Source organism: Panthera onca, chromosome B1, assembly GCF_046562875.1.
Source record: "Panthera onca isolate mPanOnc1 chromosome B1, mPanOnc1 haplotype 2, whole genome shotgun sequence".
NCBI lineage: Eukaryota > Metazoa > Chordata > Mammalia > Carnivora > Felidae > Panthera > Panthera onca.
This window is the reverse complement of record NC_138342.1, coordinates 31,617,620-31,630,511: the sequence shown is the minus strand read 5'-3', so window position 1 is coordinate 31,630,511 and position 12,892 is coordinate 31,617,620. Positions and strand designations below refer to the sequence as shown.

At 44.4% G+C, this 12,892-nt stretch overlaps 1 protein-coding gene across 5 annotated transcripts in view; it reads right to left on the bottom strand.

The window, feature by feature from the left end:
• TBC1D1 (TBC1 domain family member 1) overlaps nt 1-12,892 on the bottom strand; it is a 227,163-nt gene that overhangs the window by 138,698 nt on the left and 75,573 nt on the right. Inside the window, exon 1 of one of the 5 annotated variants that reach the window (XM_060655255.3) lies at nt 12,624-12,850. The exons of the other annotated variants lie outside the window; for them this stretch is intronic. Within the exon in view, the coding sequence (XP_060511238.1) occupies nt 12,624-12,653 (30 nt within the window). The 5' untranslated portion in view covers nt 12,654-12,850. Of the gene's footprint in view, nt 1-12,623; nt 12,851-12,892 lie in introns of those variants that run through there. 5 annotated transcript variants of the gene reach the window in all.

Below are 12,892 nucleotides of genomic sequence, written 5' to 3'. Positions count from 1 at the left end.
ATCAGTCCTGACTATCCCTGCTGATTAAAAACAACAATGAGATTGTCAGGTGGGATTTACTGTGTGTGGAAAATTACTTCCGTGTACCAAAGGCTGCTCAGAGGTTTTACGTTTCCTTCAGCCCACTTTATTGCAGGCCTATGGTGTAAGCACCTTCGAACACAGTCTTCACCTCCACAAGGGCACGAATCACATCTTTCTCCCCTTGCATCCGTGTCCAAGTGCCCGGCACAGAGAAGATGCGCAATTAATGTATCATGACCAACAATGAACTTGAAGAAGCTGAATTTCTTGGCCAAGATGTCTGGAAGTAGCACAAGACTACCCAAAATGGTGTGGCGACTTCAAAACAATTAATACAGACCTGTATGCTCTGGTGATCTAGCACACTGAACTCCCTCCTCAGGGGAAAACAGCCGGAGATCCCAATCTCAGCTAGTTTCAACACTACCGAAATAACGACATCAGACCTTAGTATGATGCTCTTTCGGCTAACAAATCCTGGGTGGTACAGACTCAAAGAGCTGCTTTTACTAAAACTGCAGTGTAATATAAATTCCTAGATAGTTCCTTCACATATCTTCAAATAAGGGCAGAGAATCCCTCACATTCACCTAGAAATTCAGTAATACGGATATTTCTGGAACTGCAAGAGAGTTATAAACCCTGTACAAGTATTGGCAGTATTTCATACTCATACAATTAATGAATAATCAATGCACAAAGGGCCACAAAGTTATTACTCATCATCAGGCTTTTGGTTTGTGTTTCTAAAGTCAATTTTTACAATGAAACCTCTAATATTTTAACTTTGGAAACTTACACATAAAAGAAAAAACCTGACACAATAGTGACCTTCACAATAGACCTATGTAAATATCTCTAAGCAAATATTGTCTCACAGATCTTACAGTTTATTTTCACCTAATGACTGATTTCCTCCGGGTCCACCCTGTAGAAAGAACTTCCGCAAAATACCATTCGGCCAATTCTCTGCCTTCGGCAGGCCTACAATTATGAACTCTGCTAAACAAATAAACTTCCTTCCTATTTTTAAAGTTTTCCAAAACTGGAGAATCTACATCTTTAGTTGGCACACTATTTCCTGGACTTACAGCCCAGGCAGTGAAGAAACTCTTCACAGTATTTTGAGAGAGAAAAAGGACCTCAGAAGTAGCCAGTCAGCTGCCCCCCACCTCTATTTTAGGGAAGGAGAAATCAAGGCGAAGTTGTGACCTTCATCAAGGTCACACAGAGGGGACGGGGGGTGGGGGGGGGGGTGGTGGCAGAGGCCTGTGTAATTCTCTCTGCCCCATTTTCCCCTTATCTGATCTGTGACCTGACAAAAGCATTTTGCTCCTGTTCCGTACTACTAAGCCAAGGCTTATGTTTAATTCATGAAGAATGTGATACAACAACAGAAACGAATCTAAATATCATAGCGAGTACAAGGTGACACAAAGAACTCTGGGCTAAAAAGTCAGAACACCTTAATCTTAGATGGGACTTTGGGAGAGCCACGTCACCTCTGGAGGGCTCAATTTCTCATCTTCAAACGGGGGAACAGAACTAAGCAACCACAAATGTCGTCTCCACCTCTGACTTCAAATGATGAGGATGGCGATGTTTCACCCCTAGTAAGTGCTTAATCTGAGCCAGGCATTGTTCTAAGTACACGATGTGGGTAAATCCTCCGCAGCCTGGAGGACAGCTACCATCCCCATTTGTGGATGAACACATTCTTCCTCCCAGAGAAGGGACTTGTCTGCGGTCACACCTCCACCGGTAAAGGTGGAGAAGGGCTCTATCTGTCCCAGGCCAGTAGCTCCACGGGACCTCTCTTCCTTATCAGAGGTGGACAATATAAGATGATTGGCCCAACCTGCAGTAATACAGACATAGAGTCCAAATTGAGAACAATTACAGCAATCATTCAACACAATGTTCTCATTTTACAGATCAAGGACTGAAGTATAACTTGAAGTATAAGTCAGGAAATTTAATGGAAACGTACACCCAACCTTCTTCCTAGGTAAGCTTATCCTAAAAACTGCTTCAACAGTTTACATCACTTACATCATCTCATTTGACGCCCAAACATGACCACCTGATGGCACAGGGCAGTGATCACCACTCCCATGGCATCTAGCCACAGTTAAACAGCAAACTCGGGGCAAACCGAGACCTCCAACTCCAGCCTTTAACTTCCAGTCTTGTGTATATTCTAAGCTTGAAAAAAACGTCCACTGTGATAAGATTCTCTGGACAGCCTATTCAAAATAGTCTCTAAACACAAAGAGAATTTCCCAGAGAGGCTGAAAACATGCTTCCGTGGTGCTTTGAGGAGAATATCAGATAATAAGTGATAATACTCTAAAGTCCACCACTTGACAAGAAAATTAAAAATCAAGCTATGGTCACCTCAAAGTTAACCTCTTTCGGTCTGTCATTTAATTGCCCTTAGCCTCCCTGCCAATCTTGACCCATGTTCAATCTTTCTGCCAGTGATTTTCCTCTTATTTCCTGTTGTCTTCCCTCTCTAACCAAGAACATCATGAAATTCAGGCCTTTAAAAAATTTGTTCCGCATCTCATGTAACTTCAATCTTATACACCTATTTTTATTTACTTTTTTTTATTAAGTTTATTTTTTTTAGAGAGAGAGACAACATGAGTGGGGGAGAGGCAGAGACAAGGGAGAAGAGAGAGAATCCCAAGCAGGCTTGACACCCATCAGCACAGAGCTAGAAGCGGGGCTCAAACTCATGAAACCGTGAGATCATGACCTGAGCCTAAACCGAGAGTCAGAGCCTTAACCGACGGAGCCACCCAGGTGGCTTATTTTTAAAAGCAAGTTAGTTGTACATTTTATGCCTCTCATCTAAGGAGCAAGAAAAATTCAAATCCTTGGTGTGACAAAATATTTTAAGTTCTGACCAACTCTGTTCCATATCTTGAACATGTGCTGTAATCCCTTTATTACAGAGATCTCACAGGTATAACAGATAAAATGTGAATTTACAGCCAAACAATTCAAGCATTAATCTTAATAGCTCTGACAAATTACCTAACCTCTCTGAACTTCAGTTTCTTCATACTATTTCCCCAAAGTAAAAGGAGGAGGAAATAACACCTCTACTCCACGATGATTTAGAAGGGGACTACTCCCAACACAACAGCTGGCACATATTAAGTGCTCAAAAACGCAATCATCTCTTCCTTTCTATGGCTGCATTAACACTAATGTAGTCTTCTCCCCTGTTAATTCCGCTTTGCAAATGATGTTTCTCTGAACAAAGTCAATCTCCCGTATTAGAGGAGAAGAGACCTATTATACGCACCTACACTCTCTCCCACAGGACGCCCTCCAAGAAACAGAGCACTGAGTGAATCAGCAGGTCACTGGAGCCCAGCACCAGGGAGCTGTGTCGCCACACTGGACTTGGGCAACTTCCACTCTCTTCAAATCCTCAGGCCCTGGGTTCTTCCTACCCACAGTTCACACAACTGGGCCAGCCTCCCAGGCCGTGGAGGATTTAGAACACCCTTCACAAGTCAGAGGATCTCCACCCTCTCCAGCAGACTGCTCACCTTCACACTTCCTTTGTCCATTCCTCTGCGGGTACTGGGACCTACTGTGAAATACACATCTAAAGACTCGGTGATTAAATAAGGTATTCTAAAATACAATATATTGACAGACATACATACTTTTGATTTTAGCAAAATACCTTACGGACAAAAGTGCAAACAAATCAGCAGGGCAACATCAACAAGGTGTGCAAAATCCAGGGGTCCAAGATCTTGGGTTTAAGTTCTGCCACAATGAGCTATGTGATCTTGTTCAAACTAAGTTACTTCCTGGCTCTGGGTCTCGGCTTCCTCACGGAGAAAAGGGAAGACGGAATAATATTCTGGTTGCAACAGAATGACCACCTCACCAGCCTCCATTACTGACAAGGGTGTGTAAGCCCTAGGGCATGCCAGGGTGAAGGAAGAGGGCTGCTCTTATTTCAGAACCTCCTATATCTGGGCATTTGTTTAAAGTGACTGCCTTCCCCAAGGTTAAAAATCATTGGTTTCAAAAACAGGCAACAGAGTTGGAAAGCAACCCTGAATGATTCCAAGACATGCTGGAAAACTACCACAAGCATATCCTAGCAATTCTTTTTCATAATCCCCCACACATCAATGACCTACGCCTCAATCATCGTTCCTTAAAGACTTACTTCAGACCTCATATCCTCTAAAACATCTCCCCGAATCCCCAGCCTAGTGACTCCCTGTGCACACATCTGTACTGTTACATTAAATTACCTTCACAGGTGGACCTCTCTCTGCTAGGCTGCAAGCCACTCTAAGGCTGGGCCTGTCTCTGGGTCCACGTGCCTAAGCCACTCTTGCACAAAAACCACTGACAAACTGCAAACTCGACCGTGTTACAAAGAGTTTATACTTGCAGATGATCTTCACAATTTCCTATGCAATTTTGACATTGTTCAGTTTTAGAACAGGATCTTTAAAAAGATTAATCCAGACTACATTATTATTTTATAGACGAGAAAGGCTCCAAATTAACTCAGCTAAGCTCAACCAAAGTAAATGAACAAGGCCTAGAAGTCTAATCATTATAACACATGACCAACATAAAAATAATTTGCAAACGAAGTACCAAAGTACATAAAAACTAAGGAAATCCGGGGTGCCGGGGTGACTCAGTCGGTGGAGCATCCGACTCTTGATTTCAGCTCAGGTAATGATCTCACAGTTTGGGAGATTAAGCCCCCTGCGTCGGGACACCATCCATACTGTCAGCAAGGACTAGGTCTCTCTCTCCCTCTCTCTCTGTCCCTCCCCCATTCACACACTCTGTCTCTCTCAAAATAAATAAACGTTAAAAAGAGAAAAACCTAAGGAAATTCTTTTCCATCATGTCTTTCTTTTAAATCTAAAAAAATGTCAGTGGCTGATTCATTCTACCAACAGCAAAGTCAGAAGCAATAGAAATAATGGGAAAATTAAAGCTACTTAAGTATACATACACAAATATAACCATTTAAATTTTTGTCTTTCTATAACCTTTGTACGTGTACCTGAATACCACCATATATTATGAAGTAAAATTCAAAAGGAAAATTTTTTTATTTCTACTGCCTAAAAGTTAACAGTCAAAAGGAAGGGGGGCCTCTACATTATGCCATCAGGGGAATGCAAATTAAAGCAACAAGATACCATTACACACCTGTTAGAATGGCCACACCTGGAACAATAACAACACCAAATGTTAAACGAAGATACGATACGGAGCAACAAGAACTGCCATTCACTGCTGGTGGGAAGGCAAAAATGGTACCCCCGTCTGGAAGACAGGTTGGCAGCATCTTACAAAACTAAACATACGCTTACCATATAATCCAGCAATCACTCTCCTTGTGATGTTTACCGAAGGGAGCTGAAAACTTACGGCTGTCTGTACATAAACCTGCACAAAAATGTTTACAGCTTTGTTCACAACTGCCAAAACTTGGAAGCAGCTAAGACGTACTCTGGACAATGGAATACTGTTCAGAGCTAAAAAGAAATAAGCAATCTAGCCATGAAAAGATACAGAAGAAACTTAAATGTACGTTACTACATGTGTGAAAGAAGCCAATGTGAAATGGATGCATTTCATGATTCCAATTATAGGACATTCTGGAATGGGCAAAACTATAAAGATCTGTGATTGACAGGGATTGGGGAGAGAGGACAAGATGTGTTAAAAGTCAGATTACAGTGGTTTTTTAGGGCAGTGAAGTTATTCTGTATGATAGTAAAAACACATACCATTATACATTTGTCCAGACACACAGAATATCCAACACCAAGAATAAACTATAGCATAATCTTGGACTTTAGGAGATAATGTGTCAATGCAGGTGCATCAGCTCTAACAAGTAGTTGGGGATACTGATAATGGGAAAGGCTATGCATGTGTGGGATCAGAGTATATGGGAACTCTCTGTACCTTCTGCTCAATTTTGCTGTGAACCTAAAAATTGCTTTTAAATATGGAGGTCCAGGAGCACCAAGGTGGTTCAGGCAGTTGAGTGTCTGACTCTTTGATTTTGGCTCAGGTCATGATCCCAGGGTTGTGGGATGGAGCCCTGTGTGGGGCTCTCTGCTGAGTGTGGAGCCTGCTTAGGATTCTCTCCCCGCCCCCACTCTGCCCCCTACATACTCTCTAAAAAAATAATAATAAGTCTATTTAAAAAAAGAAGGGGCGCTTGGGTAGCTCAGTCAGTTGAGCGTCTGACTTCGACTCAGGTCATGATCTCACGGTTTGTGAGTTCAAGCCCCACAACCAGCTCGCTGCTATCAGCACAGAGCCTAGAGCCTGCTTCGGATTCTGTGTCTCCCTCTCTCTGCCCCTCCCCTGCTCATGCTGTCTCTCTCTCTCAAAAAATAAACATTAAAAAAAAATTTTTTTTTAAGAGAAAAGATAGGAGGGCAATGGAGTCAATTTTTCAACGATAATCTGATTCCTAGTCTATTATAATATCCTAATGGTCTTTGAGGCAAAGTTCAATACACTGAAAAAGATGAAAGGCCAAAGTATTTTTTAAATCTGATAAAATGAATAGTTAACACATAAAATGTTGAAATTTTTAAAAGGTACAAGAGTACTCAGTGCAAATTTTTCCTTCCACTCCTATTTGCCAGACACTTTATTTCAAGGTTAATTCTTTTTGTTGTTTTATTTCATGGGATTCTATTTCCACTACTATCCTCCCAGATACAAGTGACTAATCTGAAATCCTGGCATTTATTCCAACAACTGTAAGCAACTCCTGTGTCTAATGGTAGGTATAACAGACAACTTGGCTACAAAGTGTGGTCCCCAGTCCAGCACCATCAGCATTACCGGGGAGCCCGTGAGAAATGCAGAATCCTGGGTTCCGTCTAGACCCACTAGAGCAGAACTATATTTTAACAAGATGCCCAAGTGATTGGTATGCACTGGTATGTAAGACAACACCACTCCTGTTTTCATAGAGTCTACAGGCTAGTGAAGGAGACAAAATAACCACAACACAAGGCATCATACAGACTGGACTATGCGGCTACAAGAGTTTGGGGAAAGATCAGCTTTGGTCCCTAGAGGGTCCCCACTGCCATCAGGATAAAATGCCAGCCCTGGGTCTGTATGCCATGTGCCCTCTGGCCACTGCCCACCTGTCCAGTTTCATCCTCTACTGATCCCTACAACACATTCTGCAGCCAGCCTGACCATCCTGGGGCTGAGGTTCCTCCACTGTGGCTCCAGGGCTCCGTGTCTGCTGCTCCGGCCACTTGGCAGGGCGTGCGCCCCCCCCCCCCCCCAGAACTCCTCCGCCAGCTTCAGGCCGGAGCAGCAGCCACTCCCTACAGCCGCCCCCCCCCAGTCCCGCACCCCCATAGCTAGTGGTCTACCCTCCTCTACCAAGAGGAGCTACTACGAGGCAGAGGAAATGCCTTAGGGGCTATTTTTTTCTATATATTCACCTCCCCTTTAATATAGTCATCCAAGGAATGAATGAACAATCACAGATGTTTCAGGGAGGGGGTGAAAGATGCGAAGGGTTTAGAGAGTCAGAAATGGAAGACCAAGGCAGAGACATACACTGGTTAAGATCAGTTTAGCGAATTTGTTTAGCGGGGGAAAAAAACCTGCTTTTCTGTCATTATGAGATCCACTCTGGGCTCACTATTCTGCTGTGGATGAGGCGGGATTCTATTCCCGCTTTTCTCCATTCCCTTTTAATAAAACCAACCTGTGCCCAAGGTACTGTCACTGTGAACAACCAGAGCTCCCAAAGAGGGGCTCCTGCCCCCAGCAGACAAACGAGCCCCACAGGAGCCCGGCCGAAGCTTTGGTTGGGGCGACGACATCAGCTTCACTTAGCAGAGGCAGCAAATGTTTCAAATTCAAGGAATGGTCTGACTCTGACAAGGAGGTCTTCCCTCTTTATTAAACTCAAACATCCACTAATTAAACGTAATAGAAGCCTACCGAAGGAAAAACATTTTATAGTTTTAAAGAATCCATCACATTAACCTAGGACAAGCCAACACCGAGCCGACTGTACCCGAGAAAGCAGACCTGCCCACTCACAGCCAGTGGCTTCCTTACAGGAAGGCCACCCTGTGCCAGTGAACAGGCAAGCCCGACTGGTCAGAGGCACCCAAGGTGGGCTGGGCCGGGCTGCAGGAAACCACAAAGGTAAACAAGCAAGGCCCGCATCGGGACACAAGTGGGCCTCAAAGCCATGGTAAGCCGCAGCTAACCAAGGACAAGCTGCATTCCACACAGAAGCAAGGAGTTTCTCATCATTTGCTCCAAGATCAGACGAACAAGCTCATTTCAGAAGATAAAGAACAATTAGGTATCCACAGGCGTCCTTTCCCTACTACAGAAGCTACCACTATGGCCACCATCTGCTTCTGCCTGAAGCATACCTTAGCCTATGTCACCCCTCTGGTTGACGCCCCCTAAATGCTTCCCACTGCGCTTAAATGCAGATCCAAACCACATTCTGTGCTTACAGAGCCCTAAAGGGCCCGGGCCTGGTTACCGCTCTCCCACTGGGCCCCAGCTCGCTGCATTCCAGTCACTCCTGCCTTCTTCCCACTGCTTTAACGAGCCCACCTGGGCCACCCCCAGGCTTGGTACCTGCTGTCCCCTCTGCCTGGAATGTGCTGAGCACCCTCACTCCCCAGATGAACTGCTACCTCCTTGCCGCCCCAGCCCCTAGTCACTCTCTACCAGACCTCGTTGCTTACTTTTCTCCCCAGCACTTAGCACCATCTGGAATGGCCTTGTTTACCTATGTGCTTGCTGCTCTGCAGTCTCTCCCACCTCTTATTCGAGCTCCATGAAAACAGGAGCCTGGTGTGCCTCAGTCATTGCTAAACCCTCAACTCCTCAATCAGTACCTGGCACATACTACGTGTTCAATAAATATCTGTGTTGAACACATTTGTTAAATGACTTGCTGAATGAATAATAGGCACACCCCTAGGTTTTCAGCAAGGCCAAAATATGGAAAACCTGGTTTCACATAAAATATTAATTAGTGACTATTTTACAAAAGGATTCCTTACCTAATGTATTTTTAAATATCTGGCTTACAGAGTTTCAGCGTGCACACTTTTTTTTTTTTTTTGAGATTTTATTTTAAAGTAATATCTATACCCAACGTGGAGCTCGAACTCACAACCCTAAGATCAGTAGTCACATGCTCTACCCGCTGAGCCAGCCAGGCAACCCCAGTGTGCACACTTTTTAAAGGATAAACTTATGGTCACCTGGGTGGCTCAGTCAGTTAAATGTCTGACACTTCGTTTCGGCTCAGGTCATGATCTCATCGTTCATGAGTTCCAGCCCCGTGCTGGGCTCTGCGCTGACAGTGCGGAGCCTGCTTGAGATTCTGTCTCTCTCCTCCTCTCTCTCTCTGTATATGCTCTCTCTCTCTCTCTCTCTCAGCATCAATAAACTTTAAAAAAAAAAAAAGATTAAAAATAAAAAGGATAAACCTATTGTGCGAACTAAACTCACTCCTCCAGGGTATGAACAGTACCTGGTACACAGAAGGTACCCAATAAACATCCCCTGCATAATGAGCACTGGGAAATAACACAAGGCATGAACTATATGAAACTGCATATATGAATTTGAGAACACAGCAAATCCGGATATATTTAGGTCCCATTTTCCATGTTATCTGACAGAGTAACACATACATTTAAAACCCACTACTCTGAGACACTAGCAATAATCTTAGCCATTACCTTTACAGGCAGGTGCAAATTCAGATAAATTCAGAAAATTACCCGACAGCTCTGCAGTTTTCGCTAGCTGCTGCATGAGAGACACAGAAGCAGTGAGCAGAAACACTCAAAACTGCCAGGTTGTTGAGGACATCTGTGGGTTTAGTATAAACATCACGATTCTTGAGAAATTAGGTTTTCTTTGTAATCTACATAAAAACTCTTGTGCCCCAATGAAAGACTAATCAAGAAACCACACCTCTCTAAAACCTGCCCCACTGGTAATACAATGCACACCTGCACCCCTGCTCCATGTCATGTCCAATTTAACAGAAAGTATGTCTTAATTTTTCCTTCCTTAACATAAAATTCTTCCCTGTTTGGGCTGTATTCCGATACCATGAAACTGCTCACTCCACATATTCAATATTCATACAATATTAATGCAGCACCCAAGAAAAACAAACTCCCGTTCAGGTATCCACCTGCATCAAGTGATGTCTACTCCCCTTCTCTTTCCCTACCAGGTATCAAGACACAGTCTGCAAAGGTCAAGACAGAAAAGTAATTAGATGTGCAATTACATTAGATGTGTTTGTGTGAAGTGTGTGTTCATAGTCAGCTGTGTGTTCTTGAAGAGTCATTCTAAAATCAAATATAAATGTACTCTGAGATTATACACATTGTCTTATTTGCAGCTCTTGTTTCTGCTTTTAAAACATTCCCTGGTTTAGAATGCCAACTGTGTTAATGCCTTATCTCTTAACAGTAAACCAAAGAGGTTCCAAAGAAACTCACTCTTACAATCTATAACCCCAAGAAATGATTTCAGATAGTTTCACATTCTAAAAACTCACAACATATCATCTATAAGAATCAATTTCAGGATGCAATTTATGAGAGTACACCATGTAGAAGACATAAAACATAAAATAGCTACACTTTCTGCTGAAAACTGATAAATTTGCTCCAAAAACATTTCATAGTTTTGCTGTTGTTCTGTAGTTTAAATAACTCTGGAATAACACGATTCACAATTTACAGGAAGTTACAATATACAGTTCATTTACATCACCTTTTCAAAAGTACTGCCAGTTGGAGAAAGCTGACAATCCTTGTAAAAGTCCTTCATGTTTTAAGTAAAGCTTTAGTCTGGTGTTTTCACTATCATCTCATAGGTCAACGTGAACAAAAGTCCACCTCACTCCTATAGTGAAAAGCATCTTTATTAAATGTTTTGGAAAAGTAAACAAAACTATAAAACAGTACCAGGAATAAGGTTGTTGATAGGTTTTTCTTTTTGGTTTTTGTTGTTGTCATTGTTGTTTTAGATTTACTTCTTACCAATTTTGGAGTAAAAAAATATATACTAAGTTTTTGTTTTGTTTCTTGTTTTTTTGGTTTGTCTCCCTTTGGCCTTGTGGTACAAAGTCGAACAGTATAAAAGGTGGACTCGAATCCTCAACCTAAAATAAGTAAAATATAATCAGACAACACACCCTGAATTACTTTTTAAACTACGTAACATTTTTTTTAATTTAGCATTATTTATAAAAGCCAATAAGGTATCACTTCAAACCAAAAAATCTGGACATTATCATTCTTTTTATTCACCACAAAACCACAAGGACCCAAAACTTTGTTGAAAGTCATTTCATTTTATCACAGCTGTGTTTCAGGAAGTGAAAATTCTGGTGAGAATGAGAAGATAGGATACAGTGCCTAATAACTAATCTGGTTTCTGTGTCTCCATTTTATTACCACTTTAAATGACAGGCCAAGCCTTATGTGGCTCACAAATAGGTATTTATTTATAAAACCAGCACTCTAAAAGCACTACATAACTAGAAGATATAACAACCACCTAATTATTATTTGTAAACGGTCACATCATGGCTAACAGATTCTCTCAGTAAGAGTTTATTACTCAACCTGTCAAACTCCAAGAGTGAGCCCTGCTAAGGGCTAAGAGGAATCCCTGGAGTGTGAGAAAGGTGCCCAGTTGTCCTGCCGGCCTTTTAGAAGCTGAGAGGGATCCATCACTCAAAAACACCTAAACGGCTGGTACTCCGCCAGGGTATTAAAATAATTCTATGTTCGCAAACTGGTGGGAACTCTCGAAATCTACTCCCATCCCTTCGTTTTAGCGATAGTGAAATTGGCAGGGGTTTGCAACGCTCAGTTATTCTGAAGGCGCTAATGTTCTGAAAATAAAACTTTATGGAAATAGAAGGTAAACATTTTGCATTCAAAACTCAGACCACCGAACCCTCTGAAACAGGGAGTTTAAAACAAAGGACAGACACCCTCCGTGTGCACCAAGTCCAGCTTTTCGGCATCCTCGGCGCCCTAACCCAGGCAAAAAAGCACAAGCCGGTGGCAAGGAGGATGCCACCCAAGCTCCCGCCGCGGGGGAAACAACCGGCGGAGAATCCGCGGCGCGTGGTGGGCTGCGGGGGAAGAGAGGCAGCCGGCCGCCAGGTGCGGACACCTGGGTCCGGCGCCGAGCCTCGCTCTCCCCACCCGTCAAATGGGCGTGACGCCACCTAGCCCGTTAGGCCAACTAATGAATGAGAACCGCCGGGGAAACGACCCCAGCCGCGCCCGCCACTCTCCGGTCGCTGTCCCCAGTCAGCGGGGCGTCCCCCGCCGCCGGCGGTCTCGGCACGGTCAGACCCCCCCACCCCCCGCCGCAGGCGCTCCTCCCGCGCTCCGGACCCCCCGCGGCTCGACGGTTACAAAAGTCCCCAGAACCGCGTCCGCCGGGACGCCGGCTCCCAGAGCCGTCCGCTACGGTAACGGGCGCCGGCCCGACGCTGCCCCGACGCCGCCTACCTTGGCCACCCAGCTGAACAATGGTGACATCGCGGGCCGGGAGGCGGCTCCTCGCCCGTCGCTCCCGCTCACTCCCGCCGCCGGCCCGTGGGACGGCGGACAGCCGGGGGCGGGCTCAGGGCGCGGCGGGGCGCGGGCATGGCTCCGGCGGCGGCGGCGGCGGCGGCGGCGGCGGGCTCCTCCCCGCTCGTCACTGCTCGGAGAGGTCGCGCCCGCAGGGCTGCCCGGGCGGCCGAGAAAGGGAAGTGGGTGGGGAGAGCGCGGGGAAG